Genomic DNA, 25,378 nt, shown 5'->3' with positions numbered 1-25,378 from the left:
AAATCAATCTCATGATGGATTTAGATATAAAAAACCTTAAAATATTGGTAAAGAACACCTACTAGCATAAGAAATGAACAGAGAGCCATAATTAAGTAGAGTTTGTTCCAGGAATGTAAGGATGGTGTAACATGAGAAAATGTCCTAATATAAATTACTACTAAAAGAGAAAAATGATGACTATCTCCACGGAGGCAGAAGAAACATTCAGCAAAATTTCTCATTCACTCATGTGTTTAAAAAGGAAATGTTAGCAAACTAGGAATAGTAGGAAAAATCTTTAACATTTGAAGAAACATTTGCATTTGATAAGATTATCTATGCAAGAAAAACAAGAGACTGTCTAGGCAAACTATTAGATTTAAATATATATATATATATATATATATATATATATATACTCACACACACATACATACACACACACACACACACACACACACATATATATATTTTATTTATATATGTAGAGAGAGAGAGAGAGATACAAACTCAAATAAACTAGTTTATTTGGCCACCACCAATATTAAGTTAGGAAATGTAATTTTTAATGTCTTATTCATAGTCACAAACAAAATATATGATTCTATGAAATAAATCTAATGAAAGATCCCCAAATCCTTTATGGGGAAAAAATATAATACTTTATGGAAAGTTATGAAAGAAGAGCATTGGGAGAGATATACCAGGTTCACAGGTGGGAAAATACACTATGATAAGGATGAAAATGTTCTGGATTAATCTATGCAATCAATTGAAATTTCAAAGATTTTTCTGCCATAAAATTTGACTAGCAAACCCTAAGACTGACAAAGAAAGGCAAGAGAGTTTTGAGTAAGAAGGACATAAATACTAGTTATCAAACTAGGTAAAAGAGAGTGGATTTGGTGCCGAGACAGAGAATTAGAAAAATGTAAAAAGAAAAAGAGAAAGAGGAGCTATAAAATCAATCCAGAATATGAGACAATATTTGTAATGAACAAAACTAGAATATATAAAGAGCTCCTGGAGTCAGTAAGACAAAACTGAGTTAAAAAAAAAAAAAAAGGCTACAGTAATTTACTCTAAAGGGAACATCAATCTCTGATAAACATTCTGAGAAGGTGCTTCGGGAACTGCAATTAAAAAAAAAACATATCATCAAATGATCAAGGTTTGGTAGAGATGTGGAGAATTTGAATGTTTTTATTGAGGGTAGGAGTGAAAGTTTGTACAATCACTTTGCAACGGAATTTGGAGGTATCTGCATTGCATTAATGCTAAGATTCTTCTCAACCTCTGGCCCCCACCCGACCCCTACATTTTAACATTTCTGAAATCCAGACTCATTTTACAATTTTGGGCATCTTAAGAGTCTAAATTATAGCAATTTTGTTGCAGCTTACATTAGGTGGCCTCCTAGTTTTAATAAAATCTGTAGTAAAGGTGAGGATGGTCATACTCTGTGACGCAGCAGTTTGCTTCCTAGACATAGCTCTCAGAAAACTCACAACTATGCACTAATGCATGTATAGTGTTGCTCAATGCAACATTTTTTACCTTAAAAAGTTCTATCCTAAGAAGCTGGTAAAGTTGGTTTCTTTAATGCTTGCATTAGTAAGAGCTACTGTCTACTGTTGCCAGTAAAGTGGGTTTAAACAGGGAAAAATGTGTTGTCTTCCATAAGAAGTCCAGGAGAGTTGCTCCATTTGGGGACTCAGTGAGCACCTCAAGAAGCCACCTTCTTTCCAGTTCTCTGCTTTGCCACAGTTGGCTTGCTGACCCCTTCTCTTACACTTGTTCATGTCATGATCACATTTCTGATTCAATAGTGTCCTGGGGGTTCAAATTCACTCTTTAATTCCTTCTATGACACCCTTTTTATCTTCAAATAATTATAGAGGCACACAACATTGTAAAGACAGGATGAAGAGATGCAACGTACAAACTACCCAGTTCCTCCCATGGTTACATCTTACCTAACTTTAACACATCAAAACCAGGAAGTTGATATTGATACATGTGCCTGTGCAGAGCTGGATCTCATTTTGTTACACGTGTACATATGCAAAACCACCACCAGAGAGGAGAGAACCATTTCATCAGCACAACGATTTCCCCAGTGACATCCTTTACAGTCACACTCCCTGTGCTAGTCCACCCAACCTTAACCCCTTGGAGCCACGATTTTGTTGTATTCCTATCATTATTTTAGACAGTAAAATACTACTCTTTGTTTTAAAAGCATCACAAAAATTGGTTGGATAGATGGATGGATGGACAGACAGGCAGATGGAAGGAAGGAATGATGAAGCAAATGTAACAAAACATTAGTTATAGAATCTGGGTCTATGGTTCTTCCTTCTTTAACTTGTCCGTATGCTTGAAAATTCTATCCATACAATGTTGTAACAAAATTAACCTACACGTCCACCAAAAGGGAAAACAGATGGGTAAATTATATTTCCACAATGGATTACTCGACAGCATTTAAAATGAAAGAACTAATTCAATAACCAAAGAACAAATAATCCAATCAAGAAATGGACGGAAGACATGAACAGACATTTCTCCAAAGAAGACATCCAGATGGTCAACAGACACATGAAAAAGTGCTCCACATCACTTGGCATCAGAGAAATACAAATCAAAATCACAGTGAGACACAACCTCACACCAGTCAGAATGGCTAAAACTTAGCAGTGAGGAAACGACAGATGTTGGTGAGGATGTGGAGACAGGGGAACTCTCCTACACTGTTGGTGGGAATGCAAGCCGGTGCAGCCACTCTGGAAAACAGCACAGAGGTTCCTCAGAAAGTTGAAAATAGAGTTACCCTATGACCCAGCAATTACATTACTAAGTATTTACCCTAAAGATACAAATGTAGTGATCCAGAGGGGCAAGTGCACCCAATGTCTATGGCAGCAATGTTCACAATAGCTAAGCTATGGAAAGAGCCAAGACATCCATCAACAGATGAATGGATAAAGAAGATGTGGTATATATATAATGGAATTCTATGCAGCCACCATAACCCCCCCCAAAATCTTAACATTTGCAATGACATGGATGGAACTAGAGGGTATCACGCTAAGCAAAATAAGTCAGTCTGAGAAGGACAATTATCATATGAGCTCACTGATATGAGGAATTTCAGAAACAAGACAGAGGATCATAGGGGAAGGGAGGGGAAAATGAAACAAGATGAAACCAGAGAGGGAGAGAAACCATAAGAGACTCTTAACCTCGGGAAATAAACTGAAAGTTGCTGGAGTGGAGGGGGATGGGAGGGATGGCTGGCTGGGTGATGGACACTGGGGAGGGTCTGCATTGTGGTGAGCACTAAGAATTGTATAAGATTGATGAATCACATAAAGAAGATGTGGTATATATACACGATGGAATACTATGCAGCCATCAAAAGAAATTAAATCTTGCCATTTGCGACGATGTGGACGGAACTAGAGGGTATCAAGCTTAGCGAAATAAGTCAATCAGAGAAAGACAATTATCATATGATCTCCCTGATATGAGGAAGTTGAGATGCAACATGGGGGCTTAAAGGGGTAGGAGAAGAATGAATGAAACAAGATGGGATTGGGAGGGAGACAAGCCATAAGTGACTCTTAATATCACAAAACAAACTGAGGGTTGCTGGAGGGAGGGGGGAGAAGGGGGAAGAAGGGGGGGTGGGGTTATGGACATTGGGGAGGGTATGTGCTATGGTGAGTGAGTGCTGTGAAGTGTGTAAACCTGGCAATGCACAGACCTGTACCCTGGGGATAAAAATATATGTTTATAAAAAATAAAAATTAAAAAAAAGGCTGATGAATCACAGACCTGCACCCCTGAAACAAATAATACATTATATGTTAATAAAAATAAATAAATAAATAAAATGAAGGAACTACATCCATATGTAACAATATGGATATATCTCAAAAACAGTGGTTGGATTAAGTTGCAGAATAACCCATGTGATGTAATAACACACACTATCACAAGGATAAGTACCATATGAAAGTTGTTTTTCTTACTGGTTTTTATAATTGATTACATCACATGTGACATCTGGGTATTGGTGAGGATGTGGGTACATGTTTAATTCTTTTTTATTTTTCGTATCTGCAATCTCCTATTATTTTAGAAAACTTGAATAAAAAAGAGATGTTACATAGAGGCCTGCAGAAAAGGGAAGACACTGGCTCAAAAGTAAACTTCAGCAAAGTGTGAGTCAACTTATGCTAACTTACGCACACGTCCCCTTCAAGTTTCTCAAGTTATGGGACATGTGTGTCAATTACTTTAAAGAACAAGGGACTGTGGGAAGAAAACATGCTCTCTTTACATGACCTCAATCAATGCTAGCTTTAGGTGTTTAGAGACATCCCATGACAGCATCAGTATATAAGAAAGCAGATAAATTTCACAGCCATTTAGTAATTATCCCTGGGAGCATGGCCTCACTAGTGCAAAGCTCTGGTTACCATTACAGATAAAACCTGCAAAGCCCCTTTAAAACAAAAGAGACTAAGAACTTGGACTGTGCAGTCAACAGACATGGGCAGACAAATATTTACTAAAAACCCAAAATTGCTCATGCCTTTCTCATCCCAAAAGTTAGGATAGTGTTACCTTTGGTGAGAAGAAATGAGTTTTGATCTTCTGCGCACCTGGAAACATGCCATTTCTCCGTCTGGATGGCTATGACAAAAGTGTTCCCTGTGTAATTATCCATGGGACCATTCACATGTTTTATGCATATCTCTGTATTTATGTTTCACAATAAAAGTAGAGGTGTCCTAAATCTGTGTAAATTAGGCCTGGTGGCTCAGAATACAATTTTTAGTAACAGTGTCATATGCGAACTCAAAAGCTTCTGTCTCTCAAATACTTTGGAGGGAAGTGAGAGTGGCATGCTTGGAAAAACCGTGAAATGACTCAGAAGTGGGCTCCAGGCGCACCAGAGAAAATCACATGGGAAAGGCATGTGCACATTGGGGGGAAATGGTTTCCTGAGATGTGAGTAAAAAAAGAAGCCTCGTTTCCAAATTATAATTCTATGTGTAATTTAAAGCATGTGTGCAACAAAATAATAAACTCATTATTCTTAAGTTGGACATGAGACATTATCTATATCCCACAGCTGTAAATTATGCACGTAATTTGGCTGAAAATTCTGGAAAGTTAAGAATCTTCTCGTGGAGAAAAATGCAGTCACCATCTAACCGGGGCCATCTTGTGTGTAGGTACACGCAATTTTTTATAATTAAAAAAGCTGTGACTCCGGATCTTTCTCTCTTAGAGGGTGTATCTCACAGACTTGTCAGAAGTTATATCTGGAAAGAGTCGTATAAACCATCCAGGTTCTCATTCTCTCATGTGGAGCAAAGGAAGGAGGGAGAGTTTGATCTCCCTGAAGGAAAGATTACCCTCCAAAGACGTAGAGATAAAGAAAAATAATAGAGTTGTCAAAACGATTTCACTCTCCCCGTGGCCTTGATAGATATTTGTCAACTCCTGTCAGAATGGCTTGTCATTCTAATGCTGTGCTCTTCCCTAAGCTGAGCTACCAGCACTACAGCACAGAAACAATAATTACATGGAATCGGCACATCCCCAAGTCATTATGCAAGGGGCGGGGAGACGGCAGGATAAATCAGGGTTGAAGAGGAAAGGCCTCCTATTTGAGGAGGAAATATTTATTGGGGTCACAGTTCTATCGTTTCAGGACACGGAGGTGAGGATGGAGACAAGTGCTAAGTAAATTTACCTTAAGGAAAATGAAATACTAAAAACATACTTATAATTTATGCAGGCACCATAGCCGAAGAGTTTTAAATCTTGGGACAGCTGTAAACTATTGTATTTCACAGAAAGCCCTCGAAGACTGACAAGGACAACAAACAACAAAAACCCACAATGGAGTTATCAGAACAATTCTGAGAGAGGTGTTTATTTGACAGTAAAAGAAAACAAACCTAAATTGAGCATCCTGATGGTCTATCTGCATAGCTTATTCTTGGACTGGCCTTTAGAGACGTCCAGAGAAAAGTTCCTTCCGATGGTGATTATATGACACTGGCACTGTCCTATAGGACAACTAGTCACAATGTGTGGAAGTCACAGTGTGCATTCTACTTGACACACTGGGGAGGTTCATTATTGTCAAAATTCTCTTTTACATATTATCAGTATGCTTAGAACTTTCTTAAAACCACAGTCACACACGAGATGAAAAGAACTATGTGTGGCCCAGATATTAGGAGGATTGGTTGACGGTAAGTAGTTAGGGGTCTAAGAAATCAAAAGACTGGATGTATAGAGAGGTAGTGCCATATACACAGGGTACTATATATATATATACACAGTCAGTAAGTACTTGTTAAATGGATGGAGAGGATTAAATATAGGTCTGGGAGTAGACCATCAGAATACATACAAATTCAGAATACATTCAGAAATATATACAAATCCAAGTAGGCAAAAACTCAATTGACTTCTGGGGAATGGAAAATTCAAGCGGTCTGCCCACTTGCTCCAGAGAGGGGGAGACAGAAGCCTAGTTCAGCCAGGAACACTGAAGCAGTTAGGTCATGACTAGAATTAGGAGGTAGAGTTTTAAAATCTGATCATTTCACTCTTGGAAAGATTTCCCATTCTTCTTAGGAGGAAGTCCTGATCCTTACTATGAAATTTTTATAAAGATTTTATTTATTTATTTGAGAGACAGCATGAGGGAAAGCATGAGAGGGAGAGGTCGGGGGAGAAGCAGACTCCCCGCAGAGCTGGGAGCCCAATGCGGGACTTGATCCCAGGACTCTGGTGATCCCATGACCTGGTCATGACCTGAGCCGAAGGCAGTTGCTTAACCAACTGAGCCATCCAGGCACCCTACTATGACCTTTTTTGACCAGCTCCTTCTAGAAGCAGATCTGGAGTCCAGGATTCTAGTGTATGTGACTGATTAAGTGCTTCCAAAAGACTGGAGAAGAGGCTGGAGAAGGACAAGGAGATAAGGAAGGTTATGCCCTATGCCCAGCCTGGCCCTGCAGGAGTGGTGGAGCATAATGGCATCTCAGCCTGCTGTGTCTCAAGGCGAAGAGGCTAAGGGGCTGTTCTCCTTACCAGCCAGTCACTGCCACAGACCACCCAGTTCTCAGTACGGAGGTGGCTCCAGCAGCCCAAGGTGATCCTCTGAAGAAAGCCATGAATGCCAGCCACTAGCAGCAAAGCACACAGAAGCTGGGGGATCTACGTACAGAAAAAGTAAGAGGGACTGGAGATAATGCGCAAAGGACAAAATGTAAATCTGCTGCGATAGTGACCTACAAAGCCAGTACGACCTAGCTCTCTCCGTCTTCATCTCTCCCTGAGCTCTTTGGATTAGTCAGGGTTCTCCAGAAAAACAGAACCAATATAAGAGATCTATTATAAGAAATTGGCTCATGTGATTATGGAGACTGAGAAGTCCCACAATCTTTTACCTGCAGCTGGGGGCTGGACAAGCTGGTAACACAGTTCCAGTCTGAGGGCAAGAGAAGTCCAGTGTCCCAGCAGAGAGAGCAAACCTTTATTCTGTGCAGGTAGGTGTCCAACAGATGGGAAGAGGTTCACCCACACTGGGGAGGGCTGTCTACCAATTCAAACATTAATCTCATCCAGAAACACCATCCAGAGATACCCAGCAGAATGTGGGTGTGCCAGGATTCAGTCCAGTTGACATGTAAAATTAACCGTCACGCCCCCCCCCCCCGGTCTCTAGCAATGCCACAGGCTCAGGGCATGGTGCACGACACGGTCTCTAGCAATGCCACAGGCTCAGGGCATGGGCACGACTGGGGAGAGGACGAGGGCCTAAGAATAAAGGAGGTTAGGAGCTGGTCAGTTAAGATGCTGAGTCGTAGATGTGGTGCCATAGAAAGGTGATCATGACCTCATTCCAAAAAGAAGTTAGTGTTTAGTCTTTTTTACCAGTGAGTGTTGTCTTTTGTTTTTTTTTCTACTCAGTTCTTTATTTTTTTTTTTAAGATCTTATTTATTTGTCAGAGAGAGAGAGATTGAGAGTGCACATGCAAGGGGAGCAGCAGGCAGAGGGATAAACAGGCTCCCCACTGAGCAAAGAGCCTGATGTAGAACTTGATCCCAGAACCCGGGGATCATGACCTGAAGTGAGTGTTGTCTTTTAAAGACAGTCTGGCTTTTTATTTTACTGAGATCCAGAAGTCAAAGGAAAGGACAGGGACCTTTACTCGACAACATGCTTTCTCAAAGGAGACTATACCCTCCCCAATGACGTACAAATGGGCTCTCGGAGGGAAGGCGAGACAATCTTACGCTTTTTATGTATAGCACAGCTACACATACAGCACATAAACAGATAAACATTTTATCTCCAGTGTTAAAATTTCATGGAGAAATAATTAGGAAACAAGTGTCTAAAAAGGCTTGGGGGCATGGAAGCAATAAAATTTTGACAGAGGTTGAGAAACACAGTTCTAAAGCCATAAATATCTAAAGCTGGAAGGGAGCACCTGTTCCTCTCAGTATCCTACAAGAGGCACCTGAAGGATCCAGACGTTCAGAACCTCCAAAGGTCACACAGGGGGTTAGCGAATGAGCCTGGAGTAGACAATGATTTTTTGTTTTAAACCTATACCAATGTCCGTTCGACTTTGTTTTATGCAAAAATAAATATACCTACAAGCAAGACCCAAGACTTGACATCTCCTCCACCTGCGTTCCCCACAGAGGTGACACTCTGGAAATAAAATAAATGACCTATGATGTAATTATGCCCTTTTGGGGTCCTTGGGAAGAGCTCTGTTGTCTGAGTGGTGTGACAAGGGGCAGGCAGAGAAGAAAACAGCCAGAGAGTCAGGACAAGAGCATGTCTGGGAATGGTCAGCATGCAGAACTTGGAGAAGTGGGGAGTCAAAAAGCATATTTTTTCCTGACTCCTGCTCATCCTCCATGTCTAAAGTTGGACTCTTGACGGCTACTTAAAATCCATCCAGAAAGCTTAGGAGATGTGACGGACAAAACGAAAACAGGAAAAAAAAAATCCAGTGGGTGAAACTAAGGTTTTCATGACCATCTGATAATTCAGGGAGGTTAGACTCACCTGTGGGGCTGTCAGTTAGCTTCAGGATTTTCCCTGGGATCTGCTTCATACACCTATCACTCATTCAGTCCCTCAGTCATTTACTGAGCACCTACTACATGGCAGGCATGTTCCTAGGCACTGGGGCCGGCACTGGGGAAAGTGCCAACACACAGTGATGGAAACCAGCTTCAGCTGGCAATCCAGGCGCATTTTAAATTTCAGAGGGGAGCTAAGTGTCTAAGACAGGTAGAGAGACCCACATTTGGACAAAACTAGCCGCCGCGCCATAGCTGGCATGTGAGGCATGGGTTTTCCCACTGCGTCAGGGGACATGGGTTCTTGTCATCCACCGGTTTGCACTCTCCTCCAGCGGGCTCCTTGGGCCATGCTGAAGGGCACTAGGGACCCAATGGCATTATGGGAACAACCACAACAAGAAAAGGGAAATGCAAATAAATAAGGAAATAAAAGTTTTAATCAGCTTACTCTGATGTCGCTGCTGCCATTGCATCACCAGAGCTGGCAGCCAGGCACAGGAGGTTGCCAGGCAACTGGGTGTGGGTGAGGCCCATGACGTGACAGCCACCGTCTTCTGTCTTGGGCTGCGCGTCTCCTGGCATCTGGCGCTGAGGTCTGGCTCTCCCCAACCCTCCACAGGGGTCTGGCCTGCCCCCTGCAGCCTCCCAAGGAGGCCTCTGACCCACGGCTCCAAAGGGCCTCCTGGGCAAGCTCTTGATGAAACTTCAGCCCTGACTCAGCAACTTGGCGCTCAGGCTGTGACTGTGCTGAGAAGACCCCAGTGATCCCAGACAGGCCTACAGAGCCCCTCAGGTACATCAACGGAGCAGGGAGCGAGAGCGGACCCGGGGAAAGCAGCGTGCTGGGGCTCCCCTGCCCCAATGAGCTACGCGCTGTGGCGGCCTCACTCCGCCATCCTGATAGTCTCGCTGCTGGAGGAGCTTGGCAGACAGGCAGAGCTGGGCCTGGCTGGCACACGCTGGCACAGGCTGTGCCATTGAGACACACCATTCAGCCCCTCTGGGCCTCTGTTTTCTTCTGGCTAAAGCGGAGGTAACTGCAAGCATCCCAGGGGTGTGCTGAGCACTTGTGGGACCAAGCGTATGTAGAATGTTCAGCCCAATGTCGGGTACAGCTCCTGCCCTGCCAGTGGTCGTGATTGTTCTACAGCCTTCCATGAAGAACTCCGAGACATTCGTACAGTTCTGGGGCCAGAACAGAAGAGCAATCTCCTCATTCCTTTCATAAAATAATCTGAGACTCACAGAGTCCGAGCGAAGAGCCTGGAGCCACAGAGCTGGGACTCAAACGAAGACTTGGTTGCCACCATGAAACTTGACCAGGAGGGGATGCAAAAAGAGCCTTCATGTACGGAATGTATCTTGAAGGCAAACAGTACCAGTACTTGTCTAGGGTCATCAGAGCAAGACTCGAGAGACACAGCAACCCAGAAAATTCTGAGCAAGTATCATGTGCTTCAGGCAGGGTCAGTGTCTTATGGAAGGTATCTGGGTATTTCCCTGACGGCGGAGAGAATAACCTCTCACCTTCACTAGAAAGTCCATCATTCTTACTATCGAGTCCAAGGCCTTTCTTGGCCTAACTGCTGCTCCCACTTTAATCCAATTCTTCCCCTTACCCCCAGTGATCTTTCTCTTGATCCTAAAACATGCCAGAAAAACTCCTGCCTCAGGACCTTTGCAGGAGCCACTGCTTTGCTAGTGACACAGGTATCCAGAGGCTCCCTCCTCCTTTTTCTTCAGGTCAAAGGTCAAGGAATATCTTCACTGAGGACTTCCTTAATTTCGGATTTAATACTGCAAACACTCTCTCTTTGTGCTGCTTATAGTGCTGGTCAGCACCTGACGCATTACCTATGTGTTTGCTACCTGGATCCTGCCCCCAGCACTATACTGTAAGCTCCACCGATGCACTGATTATTGTCTAAGGTTCATTGCTGCATTCCCAGGGCCAGGAACTGTGCCTGGCCCACGGAAATGCTCAGTAGACATTTACCGAATACATGATAGCTCTGTCCTTTTGTATGTGAGTTCTCCTCTGCCCTTCCTTTCCCCACCTTTGCCTTCCTAAGTCCTACTTTTCCTTCATGAGGTAGCAACAACCATCATTTCCTTTTAGAGACCTGTCTCCACCTCCTCGAATAGGGGCCTTGCCATGTGGGTCCATACAGTCCTGCCAAGTAGCCACCAAACCATATCCCAGTTATGTATTTACCTGGTGTCCCACCCGAAGTGTGGCTGTTTATACAAGCGGAGGAGCCATGAAACAAGGTGGGGGGTCCTTTGCCCAGCTGCTCTGAGACCAAGCTCCCTGCCTCACCCTCCAGTCCCAAAGCTTCATACTGTCTTTCCCTCCAGACTGAGCCACTTGGGGGCAGGGCCAGCAGGTAATTCATCTTTATATTTCCAGAATATAATGCAGTTCCTGGCCAAGTGCAAGTGCACAAAGCTGTTGCTCAAATGGTAACAGCCAACATTTACTGAGTGCTCACTGTCAGCCATGAATCAGTCTATTAGGATTTCCCAACTTTGGCACTCTTGACATATGGAGCAGGATAATTCTCCGTTGTGTGTAGGGGCTGGCTATCCTGTGCACTGGGGAACCAGCATCCCTGGCTTCTACCCATAATCCAATAGCACGTACCCCAGTTGTGACAACCAGAATGTCTGCAGACATCACCAAACGTCCCCTGGGAGGCAAACTTGCCCCCATCTGAGACCCTCTGGTCTAAGTGTTTACTTAGATTTGGATTAATTAATTCAATGCTCAGAGTGACTCCATGAGGAGGTACTAGTATTAAACTATATTACAGAGGAGCAAAGTAAGGCTCAGAGAGGTTAAACAACTCACTGAGAGTCACACAACTAGTAATTAGCAGAATGAGAATATGAACCGGGCGGACTAGCTCCCAAGCCTAGACAATCAACCACCTATGAGTTAAGGCTGGAAGGGAAGCAGCTGGGAAATGGAGAGGGGAAGAGGGGACTACATGCAGGCACTATTCTAACCCCAAGATAGATGATTTCATCCAACCCTACCTAGCCTTTGACACTCTCATCATTGCTTTTAGCATTGTATTGGAAAGGAAACTGAGGCACAGAAAGTACCTGGCTATTTGGAGGCGTAGCAGCCAGAATTTAAACCCAGGAAGTTGAACTCTAAAGTTCATGGGGTTGGTATGCAAGGGGCTGAGGGGAGGTGGGGTGAATTTCTACTCTGCTCCAAGTCTGTGCAAAGTCACATTGCCCTTCACCGGCTTCCCCTGCCAGGCAAGCCTTGGCACTGTCCCCGTGCTCCCTCTAAAATAGTTTCACTGCTCCTCAAACTCACTGTGCCCCACTCTCCGGGGCACTGACCCCTGAGGGGCTTGGAGAGTGCTTTCATGTTCCAAAGCGGTCTTTGACACAAAGCCAACTGTGTGGGGAGAGTGCCAGAGGCTTCCCCAGGGCTGGGGCTTCTAAAATGGGGACAGCCTTTGTCTTCAACCAAATCAGGCTTAACAGAAGAGCATGAGGGGAGTGTGGTGGGGAGATCCCGGGGGTGTTTTCAGAATCTCATGAGAGTCTCCTCTACCAAAAGAGAGAAAGAGGAAGAGAGAACCATGAGGCACCTTGTCCAATTTTCTCCCTTTCAGTAGTTACCAAAGCGGAGATAGTATGTTTCAGAGGCGTCTTCTGCTATGATTGCCCTGGTGTTTAAAATAATGATCACATCATTTTCCCACAGCCATTTTATCCAATGAGCCCAAATAGGATTATTGAGAAATTGCAAGGTCTTTCAGGAAATATCTCTTCTGACCTTGGGTATTGTTAGCCAGGCTGACTCAGAGAAAATAAGATCCCCTTTCATTGTTAGAGATGACAGTTCGGCAGCCTCCTCTCCAAGTGGGGTGACCTCAATGTGGCAGGGAAGAACCACTCGGCATGGACAGTAACTGATCACCTGTGCACGCGGACACAACCACCCTCTGTGCTGATGGGAAGCAGAGGCACCGTGTGTGTGTGCAGTTGTATGTGTGACGGTTTCTGTGACTCTCCACAGTGAAGCAATGTTAGCTTTTCTTAAGCAATCCTCTCGGCTTCACCAAGATGCAGGGGGAAAGATTATAGTACGCAGAACACAATGGATTGTCCTTTAAATTTTTTTTTTCTTAAAAGCCCAGTTTGGTAAGTAGATGAGACTAGTGAAGACCACAGGGAAAAAGAATGAGGGAAGACTTGCGGGGTCAGATATTGAAGTGTATCCTAAAGCTGTAATAATTATAATGATAAATATGCACATGCACGAATTGCTAAGATCAATGAATCAAAACAGATAGTTCTAAAATAAATACACACATTCTCTCTTGTTTCCTCTCTCCCCCTCCTTCCTTCTGCATATGCCCCCCCATAACACACGGGTGCATACACAATAAACCTGGCATTGCAAATCAGTAGGAAGAGGAAGATTATCAGCATACACAAAAGAAAACTGAAAGTACTTCAGGTATATCAAACAGAAAGGAATTACTACAGGAAACTGACTACAGGTACATGGAAAACCCAGAAGAACAAGAGCAGTACGTCTTGTGTTGCCTAGGGAAGAACACTACTACCACTTCTAGGGCTAGAGAAATAAATCATAAAAGGTAGTATTATCAAAAGCCTGGGGGTCAGCATTTCTGCTGTTCCTGTTGCCACATGCAGAAAGATAGCTTTTACATTTTTTTAATTTGTTAATCCATGTGATCACCTCCCAATGGCAGAAACAAACACCAGCTGGCAAAGAACTCTGGGAAGTGTAGTTTTCCCACTCCTGGCTATGCCGGTGTGGAACAGAGCACATACAAGGGTGGAGTGGGCTGAGAGTCAACAGAAAATACCTGGCACAGAGAGGTTATCTGAGGATGGTTTAAAAAGCAATTGGTTAGGAATGCTTGGGTGGCTCAGTTGGTTAAACATCTGCCTTCAGCTCAGGTCATGATCCCAGGGTCCTGGGATCGAATCCCACATCAGGCTCCTTGTGGGGAGTCTGCTTCTCCCTCTGCCTGCTGCTCCCCCTGCTTGTACTCTCTCTTTCTCTGTCTCTCTCTCTCCCCCTGACCAGTAAATAAACAAAACATTTTTTTTAAAGCAACTGGTTAGGAACTTAATAAAAACAAACACGTTTACTTCTTGCTATAAAGCAAAATAAATTTCAGATGGTATAAAGGGTTAAATGCATACTTAAATAATCAAAAGACAGAGAAGGAAAAGAACGACAAAACAGAAGAACATAATGAAAAGAAATTCCATTTAAGGGTGCCAGAGAACTTTCTAGATATTGAAACAATGAAAGAGTCACAAAAGAAAAAATTCATATACTGGAATAAAAATAATTTCTAATTGTCAAAGAGAGGCTGCAAATGATTAGGAACCAAATCATCTGGGTAGTGTACATATGTTAAAATGAACTTAAAACCTAACATACTACCAAGTAAAGGTGAAGCTGTACATACCAGGACTCAGGTTCCTTTAGAGAAATATGAAACCTACATGTGTACAATGCACAACTATTCAGTGTGAAAAGAAATGAATTTTAGTATACACATGAACATGGATGAATCTCACTTTGGGGTTAAATAAGCCACAGAAGGATAGCTACATTATTATTCTATTTACATAAAGTTCAAAACCATATAAAACAAGCTTTGTTTTTAGAGAGGCATAATTGGTGGTAAAACTATAAGGAAAATGAAAGAAATAAGGACTACCCATGTTAGAATTATGGTTACTTCAGAAAGAAGGAGGGAAACATTCATAGGAGGAATAACCAGGAGATCTCTAAGGTATAGAAATGTTCTACTTCATAAACTGAATGGTGGAGAAATTAGTGTTTTACTGGATTATCATGATGAAGATTTAAACCAAACATACACATCATTTTGATTTATGTCACAATAAAAATGAAAAATTTTAAAAACTCAGATATAAAAAATTCAAAACATGGTTAAAAACCAAAAAATCAAAAATGTAAAGATAAGAATATTCAAGAACATTTTAAGTCAAAGAATTGTACAATTATTTTAGTTTTTTAAAGATTTATTTATTTATTTTAGAGAGCAAGAGCATGAGCAGGGGCCGGGACAGAGGGTAAGGCAGAGCTAGAATCCTGAAGCAGACTCCCCACCGAACATGGAGCCCAGTGTGCGGGTCCATCCCAGGACCCTGAGATCACGATCAGAGCTGAAATCAGTTATTGGACACTTAACTGACTGAGCCATCCAGGCACCCCAAAGAATTGTAAATTTAAAATAAAGGGATAAGATTTTAACAATCAAACTAATAAGGATTCAAAATCTCTGAATTCTTATTGTTAGAGTGGTAAAGTGAAAACTATCATTCTCTTGGTTAAATCATTAACCATGAACTCAGTTAAACATTTCTAGAAAGCCTTTCAGCAATGTATATCATGAGCTTTTTTAAAAAAAATGTTATTTTATTTTTATCCCGGGCTTCCAAAAATGTCTATGCCTTAAAAGAAATGACTACAAACTTGGATAAGTTTTATATATGAAATCACGGTCATCTTGGTATTTCTCTAATAATGGAAAATTCAGAAACAGTATGGGAGTAACTAAATCATGATAGAATGAAACATCACGCAGCTTAATTTAACGATGATTACAGAGAGACTGCCATTATCATAGGAAAATGCTCGTGTTATATTATTTAGTCAGAGAGGCAAATTACAAAACTTTACACCCAATATGATTTCATCTATTTTTTTTTAGAGCATATTTGAAGGAGAGACAATAAAATATCAACAGGGGTTGTATCCAGGTGTCAACACTATGGACACTTCTTTTCTTCATTTTTTTCTATATTTTCCAATTTCCTAAAATAAGCAGTTTTTTTTTTATGATAGGGTGGAAAGGGTGGAGGGAATTTAATAAAAGATAAAAGTCTAGTTTAACTCATGCCTTTTTCCCTGTTCAGTCCTATTACATTGCACTTCAGCTCTTAGCTTGGCCTTATCCCAAGAACATTCTCTTGTGGCAAGAGATGGGAGGTAAGGTCATTTCCAATTGCCATGGTTCATTTCCACCCTGACTTACATAGTGTTAGAGAAAGGGAAACTAACAGTCATTGACTGTTGTCTTGGGCACCATGTTGTTCCTATATATTATCCCTTTGAGACAGAAAATACTTAACCCATTTTAAAGCTGAAGAAACTGAGACCCAGCAGGTGAAAGCACTGGCTTGAGAGCACACGGCTAGTAAGTGGCAAGGGGCTATACCAGGTTTCTAGTTGTTTCCCCAGACTCCTTCGTTCCCATATGATGGGGCCACCCATTCAAGTCTCCTGTCAGAGCCTTAGTGACTTGGCTCAGGAATCAGTCTGCCTCGGCTAAAGCGCTGCCTCTATTTAGCTAACTACGGGACTTCATGTAAGTTTTATTTAACTTCTCTGTGCCTCAGTCTTCTCATCGGTAAAATGAGAAAAACAATGACGTCTTTCTCATGCGGTTGGTTGTGAGAAATATACAATATGAAGCATATACAGTGCTTAGGACAGTTCCGGGAACTCAGTAAAAATTAGCCAACATAGTTCTCTCGAACGGGGTCCGAGCAAACAATGAGGACTGATTTGAGGTCATTTACATTCCCGCTCTCCCAGTGGCTCCAGTGGAATGCCACCAGACCTGACCAGGTCCAAGGCATGATTTCACAGACAGGAACACCCGGAACCAGAGAAGTGAAGTGAGTCATCCAGACCCTCCAGTGCTGAGTGACTGAGGAGGCTACTATTAGCCCCACATGCTCTCCACCACTGCACGCAGCCTTCCCCTGGCTCCCAATCCCTGGGACCGACAGCAGGGTGGCCACAGTACAACCCTGGAAAACCAGTCACTTCTTCAGGCATACATTATTCTTCATGTATAAATTATCATTTGGTCACTCAGAAACCCTCTTGGGGCGGGGGGGGGGGGCGGTGGGCAAGGCAGTACTGTAAGTTTGGAAATGACCTCAGAGAATTTAGGCTGGGTATCCTTGGTCCCATAACAGAGCAGAGACAGGATCCCAGAGCTCTCTGTCTGACACCATGGTGCCTTGAAGAGCTTTCTTTGTGTCTCTGCTGCACGAGATAACAGCCTCTGATGTGGGTCTCTCACAGGCAGGAAAGAACTCAGACTGGTGGATGTTCTCACTCTGATTTCTCTCTTCAACTCCATAAGGCCAGCTATTCCTCACCAGCTGCTCAGGGCTGGAGAAACCATTTCAGCCAGCTCTCCACTACTAGGCCTGACCCACTGAGTCTCTCTTCCAGAGCCTTAGGGGGCCAAGTGTGGGGACTGTGACAGAGGTTAAGCCTGTGGGAGAAAAGTGGTGTTGTCCTTTTCTCCAACTCATCCCCTGCTGCCCACAACCTTAGGGTTAAAGCACCTGCCTTAGTTACATATCACACTATCTTTGATGCCTGAAGAGACCTGAGAGCAACCAGAGCTCCGAAGAGCTGCTAGGTGGGGGTGCAGACTGGGGAACCTCTTCCCTGGGGAGCCAGGCAGTATCTCCTAAGGTTAAACGTTAACCTACCCTATGACCCAGCAATGTTTGTGACAGCTTTACTAATAGTGGGCAAAACTGAACACCAACCTAAATGTTCATCAGTAGGAAAATGGATTAAAAAAAAACCATAACAATATTTACTTTGTGGAATTTTATATGGTGATAAAAAAGAATGAAACCCCACCCAATGCCACAGTATGGTTAAATCTCACCATGTGTTGATGAGGTAAGTAAGACAGACACCAAAGAAAACATCTTGCAATGATTCTACTTACATGAAGTTCAAGAACAGGCAAAACTTATCTATGGTGATGGAAACTGTAGAGTGTTTATTGTTGCAGGGGCTTCTACTGACTAAGAGGCAAGAAAGTAACTTCTGAAATGACAGAAATATTCTGTATCTTGACCCTGAATGGTGGCGGGTACACAAGTAGGAATGTATGTAAGATTTCACCAAGCTTTGCACATATGAAATGTGTCCTTTGCTCTATGTATGTTATATCAAAATAAAATATTTAAAAACAAATCCTGTCAGCTGGGTCACTAAGGTTTCATTCACTAGAAACTCAGAATAATCCAAAAGCAAAACCCCAGAAGATACGGTTATCTTTTAAGTCAGCCCATGGACTGTGAATACCTAGTAGATTCTTCTTACTTCAAGACTTGATCCCTACACTGTCTCTTCTCTGAACAGCAGCTGGCACTGCATTCCCAGAGTGGCTACGGTTCATCAGAATGCATGCCCTGAGGGAAGGAAAGTTTGATCCATTCATCTTCTTACCTCAGTACCTAGCAACGTGCCTGGCTTAGAGTAGACACTCAGAAAATACCGGTGCGCAGCCGAAGGAGTGGGTGTATTAGAAAATGAACACAGCACATACAAATATGATCTATGCCCACAATCTAGAAAGCTGCAGCTGGGCTTTGAGCTGTAGAAACAATGTCTGGACAGCATCATGTAGACCAGTGCTTCTCAGTCTGGGGAAAGGTGGCTTCCCAGGAGACATTTGGTAATTTCTGGAGATGTTTCTGGTTATCAAAAGCAGGGGGTGGGGAGGTGGTGGGGAAGGCTATTGCACCTGGGATAATGCTAAGTATCCTACAATGCACAGAACAGTGGGCAGTCTCCTCTCCAACACACACACACACACACACACACACACACACACATTACCCCATACAAAATGTCCGTAGCATTGAGTTTGAGAAACCCTGGTTCAGAGGAACAGGTAGTAAAAACAGAAAGAAAGCCCTGACGTCAACCAGCTACTCATGAGCTATGTGACCTCCAGTAAGTTACGAAACTTCTCAGAGAGCTCTCCCTTGTACTAATAGGGTTGATGCCTACCTTAATGATATTTGAGAGGATTAAATGATCTCAGCTATGTGAAAAGTCTGGTTCAAAACAGGAGTCTGGTGAATTTTGGTTCCCTTCCCTTCCCTAGAGCCATGGATGGGCAAGTTTTAATAAGAGAAACAGCATGCATTGCTTCTTTTCCCTCTGCTTTAGCAACTACTGAAGAGTGAGGCAGCCTGTGAAGAAAGCATTTTATTTGCCAAGTATATCAATAGCCCCTGTTCCTAATGAAATGCATTATTAAAAGATAAAGTCAACATATTCGGAACTCAGGCCCACGTTGCATCCCAGTGTAATCTGCCATTCTCCCAGCATTGCAGGTGTCCTGTAAGCTTGCCTCTGAAACACGGATTCTGATTTCCCTGCTCTCCTTCACTTTTCTCCAAACAGGCACAAACACACTGGGTTCCCGGGAGATAGGGAGCAGAGCTTCATACAATGCCAGCACTATGTGCAAATGGCAGAAACACCACAAAGAAAAAGCCCTGCCTTGTTCTCTGCAAGTGGGAAGTGGAATTTCCCGCAGGGCTCCATCTAAGGCAAGCTTCCTTCCTATTCCTCCCCCACTCTTTATGTATTTGTAATAGTCACTGGCCCCTAAGCAATCCTATGCTGAAATCTTATGAACTGATTATTATTTAGTTTGCTGTCCTTGGTGCTGAAAAAGTCTCCCCGTGCTAAGAGTGTCTGGGTCACTTTTACATTTCTATTATTCATACTGACCAAGAAATAGAAGACAGAACACTAAAATACATTTCTACATTACTGTAGTAGGTGCTTAATATGGAATATTTGAAAAACATACAGAATAAAATAACAAAAAAGACTACTATTTACCAAAAGTATGCCACTTAGCAGGCATTGTTATTTATCTTATCTCATGAGGTATGTACCAGAGATTCCCCATTTTTCAGATGAGGAGAACAGAGGCAATAACAATCCATTAGCCTAACCTCCAGTGGGAACCACACTGGCAATGGAGAAGAGCTGGGTTCCTTCACAGGTCAACCCAACCACTTGGCTCTAGATCCTGTCTCCTCCAATCTGGAGATGTTTTTTCGGTGTCTGGAGTCCTTGAGTTATCATCCCCTTTGCTACACGATCAGCTTCTTTTCTACTGCACCATTCCCAGTCTCATACCAGTATATCCTAATATTCCTCATCTAACAGAAAAAGAAGCCAAAGCCCTTGACCATCACATTTCTCTGGACATTTCCTCAGCCCTTTGTTCCTTTTCAAACAAACAAGCTAAGGACACTCTTTAAAAGAGTGGTTTCAGTCACCCTTACCACTTCTTTGCCTCCCATCTTACATCTTTTCCAGAACACTCATTCGCATCACGGCCCTACCCTAAATCAGGAATGGCCATCACACTGACAGATCTTATGGTCACTTCTCTAAATCCTTGCTTTATTGCCCCAGCAACATGTGACATAGATAAGTACTATCACTTTGGAATACTTAATGTTTCCTCTTGACTGTGGTGTCACTACAAAAATACCAATTTGCCTCCTAACTCCAGAGCTCGGATTCTCAGTCTCCTTTACTGGATCTTTCTCTTCCACTTGACTTGAAATAGTAAGTGTCACAGGGCTCAGCCCTGGCAAGTACACTCTCCAGGTACACTCCTCAGCCAGGAAGCAATCTCATCTAACTCTGTGGCTTTAAAAACCATCTATATATTGATGTCTCCTAAGTTTATATCTCCAGATCCAATGTCTAGCTTGACCTCTAGATTCTTAACATTCAATTGCCTCCCCGATTTCTACCTGGACGTCTCTATCATCTCAAACCTAAGTTCAAAAATCAGAATTTCTGATTTTCCTTCCAAAACTACCTTTTATTCCAGTTCTCCTCAATTCAGGAATTATCACAACCACCCCATTTCTCAAAACAAAATCTTAGGGACCATCTTTGATTTCCCCTCACAGCTCACAACCAAACCCCCAGGCAAATTCCATAGACAGAGTCTACCAAACATATCCCAATTCTACCAACCTCTCCCTGGCTACAATGTCACTATTTTAGCATCTCCCTTATCCCTCCCCTGGATTGCTGAAATCCCCACATTCTATCTTAATGTTGTCTGAATAGATGAGACACATGTTTGAACATCAAATTATATCAAAATATGAGTATCAAAATAAGGGTATATATCAAAATATACCCTTAGTCTTCGTTGGCCCATTCCTATCCCTATTTTTCACAGGTAACCACATTTTAGCGTTTATATGTTAGCGCATGTTCTCCTCTCACTTTACCATACCTTTAGAAATATTTTCATATGAATACTTGGAGAGAGCTTCTTTGTTCTTTACATAGTTGCTTAGTATTCCATTATATGGCTGTAAAAGAACGTATTCCATCAACCTATCCTTTGACGGCTGGGTTTGCTATCACAAACAATCCTGCAGTAATCTTTTAATGTAGTATTTTTGTATATACAATTATATCCAGATGATAAACTACCAGAAGTAGGTTTGCTGAATCAAAGGGAACATGAAAAAGCCACTTACCTGCTTCTTCCGTTTTCTCTCTTGACCCCTACATTATATTTCCAAAGGCATCTGGGTGTTTTTAAAATGTTGATTATATTAGGTCACTCCCTAGCTCAGAGGCCTCCCAGGCTTCCCATTACATGTAAATGAGATTTAAATGCCTTACTCTAGCCTCCAAGATCTGCTTACTTTGGACTGTGCCTCTTCACACAGTATCTCCAGCAGTTTTTCTTTGTATTTCTAGAACACCCCAACTGTCCTTGCCTTTGCACTTGCTCTTTCCTCTGGCTGGCACACTCGTTGACCTGATCATCACACTGGTCCGTCCCTGTCTTCAGATCAGCTTAACTACCACCTCCGAGAGGCTTCCATGATGTTTGGTCTGAAGCCCTCCATCCTGTCCCTCATTGCTGACACCATTCCAGCGCACTGCCATAGTTTACCTCTTGTAACTCTTCACTGTTTCCAGACAGTGTCTTGATTTTTTTTTTCCTGCTATGTCTCCTACTAAAATGCAAGCTTCACGAGGGCAGAAACTTACCTAGTACCACTATAATCTCCAGTTCTAGAACAGCTTCTGAAAAAGTAAGTCCCTGACAAACACCTATTTATAGAATGAATGACTCTTAACATCCCAGTGCGTTAACTTATAAGCACCTTTTCCAAAATGCTATGTACTTTTGACATACTGAGATGGTGTCACATGTATGACTTTACATCTTGGTTTTGTCCTCTAATATTATACTTAAAGATTTCTCTAGGAAATTACAAATTCTTTGCAGAGCTCCTTTTTATGAATTTGGTATAGTTTTTCAAAGGGAGAGATTATAATTATTTCAATCACTCATTTTGTTAGATGTTTGGGTTGCTGCCACCGTTTTTATTTGGATTAACACAGTGATACACATATTTATGCATAGATGTTCGCCTATAAATTTGAATATTCACTAAAACTGGATTTATTAGGTTTAAAGTGTAAGATGATGTTAAACCTTTAGATACTTTTTTGAAATAGCTTTTCGGAAAGATTGCAATAATTTACACACCTCCCAGCAGTAAATTACCTCATCCTCAGCAGCTTAAATAGGTTTTCAGTATTTGCTAATTTGATAAATTAAACTGTTGTCTTTTATAACTAATAAAGTCAAATATTTTTATAGGGCATCTTTTAGTGATTAATAACAGCATTGTATCAACACCCATTTCTATAGGTTTGGCTTTATCAAAGCATCATGTAACTAACTGTGAATTTTCTGCAAAGGAAAAAAATATTAAACAGCCTTATGGGATTACCACATAAGTACTGCTTGCCTGCCACCTACTTTGAAGAAAGATGGACCTCTTTTATGGTACAATTTCCAGGAAATGCATTGTACCCCCCTTGTTTTCTTCATAGGATGTAATTTCCAGCACTACTGCTACACTTCCAAGAGTGAGGCATTTCTGAACCTCTGGTGGATTTTTTTAAGGACCCATCACAAAGCTTCTGGGAGGGGTCTCTGGTTTGCATTTTCTTGGATCATGTTTCTGGGCAAAATTTTGATCATTTCACTTTACCCCTTGTCCCAGAACGGAATCCATGAATGTGTATCAGCAAAAGGACATAACATAGCACGTTTTCTCTAAGTTAAGCTAACCTTAAAGTTAATCTTAAAATTTTCAATAACTGTCTCCCCAAACGAGGCATTTTATCCAATGATATCAAATTAGCATGTTAGAAGGGGTGCTGCACAAATAGCTTACATTGATTCACAGATGACTTTAAAAATTCAGCGAGCCAAGAAACCCACATTATTGATTCATGCTAACAAAACGATGAAGCACAGCTAATCTTTACAACACACGCTGGGCAGAATGACATTTACAAATGCAGACAGACGGAAACCAATTGGACATAATTCTTTAAGGATTAAACTGATGGCTGCAATTAGATGAGAAAAGGTGAGCAGTCTCACTGCTGGGAATTGAGACAGCCTCCGGGTCTGGGCCTAATTTGGCCTCTCCCTTGGTTAACCATGATATCCCACTGACCAGCTAGGTGAGTGGAGTTTCCCATGGCTAGTCAAGTTTAATTAAGTTGGTTTGTAAAGTATGCCATGTTATTGCTTCCAATTGCTTCTTAGGCTTTTAATCACAAATGCTCTGAAGAAGGCCATGCTTAGGATCGTCACAGTTGGGTGCTATCACTGTAGGATACCAGGTCAGTCCACCAAAACGCTTGCTGGGACAGAATATGAGTATGTCCCTTCCCAACTGATTCTTTGTTGGAATTAAATACTCTGAGTCCGAATGAAGGGGAAGTCCTTGGAATCTGATTTTTTTGTTTTGCTTCCTCCCTTTTTAAAAAAAAAAATGATTTTATTTATTTACTTATTTAGAGAGGAAGCATGGGGAGAGCAGAGGGAGAGGGACAAGCAGATTCCATCCTGAGCACACAGCCTGACCTCAGGGCTCGATCCCACTACCCCTGAGATCATGACCTGAGCTGAAACCAAGAGTCGGCTGCTTAACCAACTGAGCCACCCAAACACCCCTCCTTCTTTTTTAAGAAATATTCAGGCCACACTCACAGCTTCCCACCTTAGAAAACAGCTCTGCCATTTCTGAGCAGTTCCAAGGTTAGCCTGATAAACATCACCCAACGAAGAGAAAATCTTGATAACCTTCAAGATAACTCTCATCATCTTAAAATTCATAATGACTCTGGTTATCAGCAAAGCGGAACAGTATGGAGTTAGAAGTGCTTTGCAGGTGTGGAGTGTAACAAAGCACCTGTGTTTGAAAATCAAATCCCATTCCTGTCACTTACACAGTAAGGGTTTAGTACACCTTGTTCCTATGTCCTAGATCCCCCAACTCAAATAGATCTGCCAGGGTTTCTTAGACTTTGCTAGGATGGCTCAGGGAAGCTCTTCTAAAAAATATAAAACACACCATCCTAAAACACCATGGAGTTTCCTTGTCCTCTCTTCCCTATCTTTCCAGAGCATTCTATAACTTCCCCACTCTCTGCTATGCACTTGTATCTGGGGAACCAGCAAGAATATACCCAAAGAAAAACTCCAAGAAAGGACAATTGTAGAGATACTCATCAGCATTTTTGAAAGAGTTATTACTCTGTCTGTGGATAGTGAGCAAAAACCAAGCAGACAAACCTTTAAATCATCCCGAGACATAAAAGTATGAGTGTTTATCCCATCAAACACAGGCATTGTCAAAAGAGCAAAATATCTCCTTGATGGACTCAAACTCAGACCTGCTAGTTTCCACATTTGTCCTTTCTCACACTTAGAGGAGATGCCACGTTTGCTTGTTGTGGTGGGGTCTTATAGCAGAAATTGCTTCCCTTTTGAAATCTGACCTTCATGGAGTTAAACCCTGTCTCCTTGACATTTGGGACAAGTAACCAAGTCTCACCTAGCCTCAGTTTCCTAATCTGTGAAATGACCACAGTGTGACAGAACTCAAGGCTCAGTTTCTGTCCATCTTTCAACCCTACCTTTTTCTGCGCAAGCTTCATTCTTAGGATGCAGGGGAGCTCCCAGCTTCTCCAAGTTCAAATCCAGCTGAAACAAGGAAGCCTCCTGCAAAGTCCTAGGGAACGTGAGGCTGAAGTCTGAGAGTCCTGTTCGACCCAGATCCACGGGTCAATACCCCCAAAGCTGCATGGATAGAAAGACAGAGGTGAGAAATTCCCAACCAAAACAGGGGGCTGTGGCCTGAAATGTAAAAATGACTGCCATGTTTGCCCAATGGGAACTCCATGGTAACCTTCTCAATGCCCGATGTTTCTTAACTTGGTTGCAGATTAGAATCACCTGAGGAGAGTGTCAAAAAACAAAACACTCTCTGGGCTCTAACCCAGAAA

At 42.2% G+C, this 25,378-nt stretch overlaps 1 protein-coding gene across 1 annotated transcript in view; it reads right to left on the bottom strand.

The window, feature by feature from the left end:
* The window catches only part of XYLT1 (xylosyltransferase 1), a 542,359-nt gene extending 517,236 nt beyond the window's left edge, over positions 1-25,123 (bottom strand). The window contains exon 1 of the mRNA XM_044233187.1: positions 25,010-25,123. Coding sequence (XP_044089122.1) covers positions 25,010-25,030 — 21 coding nt within the window. The 5' untranslated portion in view covers positions 25,031-25,123. The remainder of the gene's footprint in view (positions 1-25,009) is intronic.
* Between the last annotated feature and the right edge of the window lie 255 nt (positions 25,124-25,378).

The sequence above is a fragment of the Neovison vison genome, chromosome 14, assembly GCF_020171115.1.
Source record: "Neovison vison isolate M4711 chromosome 14, ASM_NN_V1, whole genome shotgun sequence".
NCBI classification, from domain to species: Eukaryota; Metazoa; Chordata; class Mammalia; order Carnivora; family Mustelidae; genus Neogale; species Neogale vison.
This window is presented reverse-complemented; position numbering and strand designations above follow the sequence as displayed.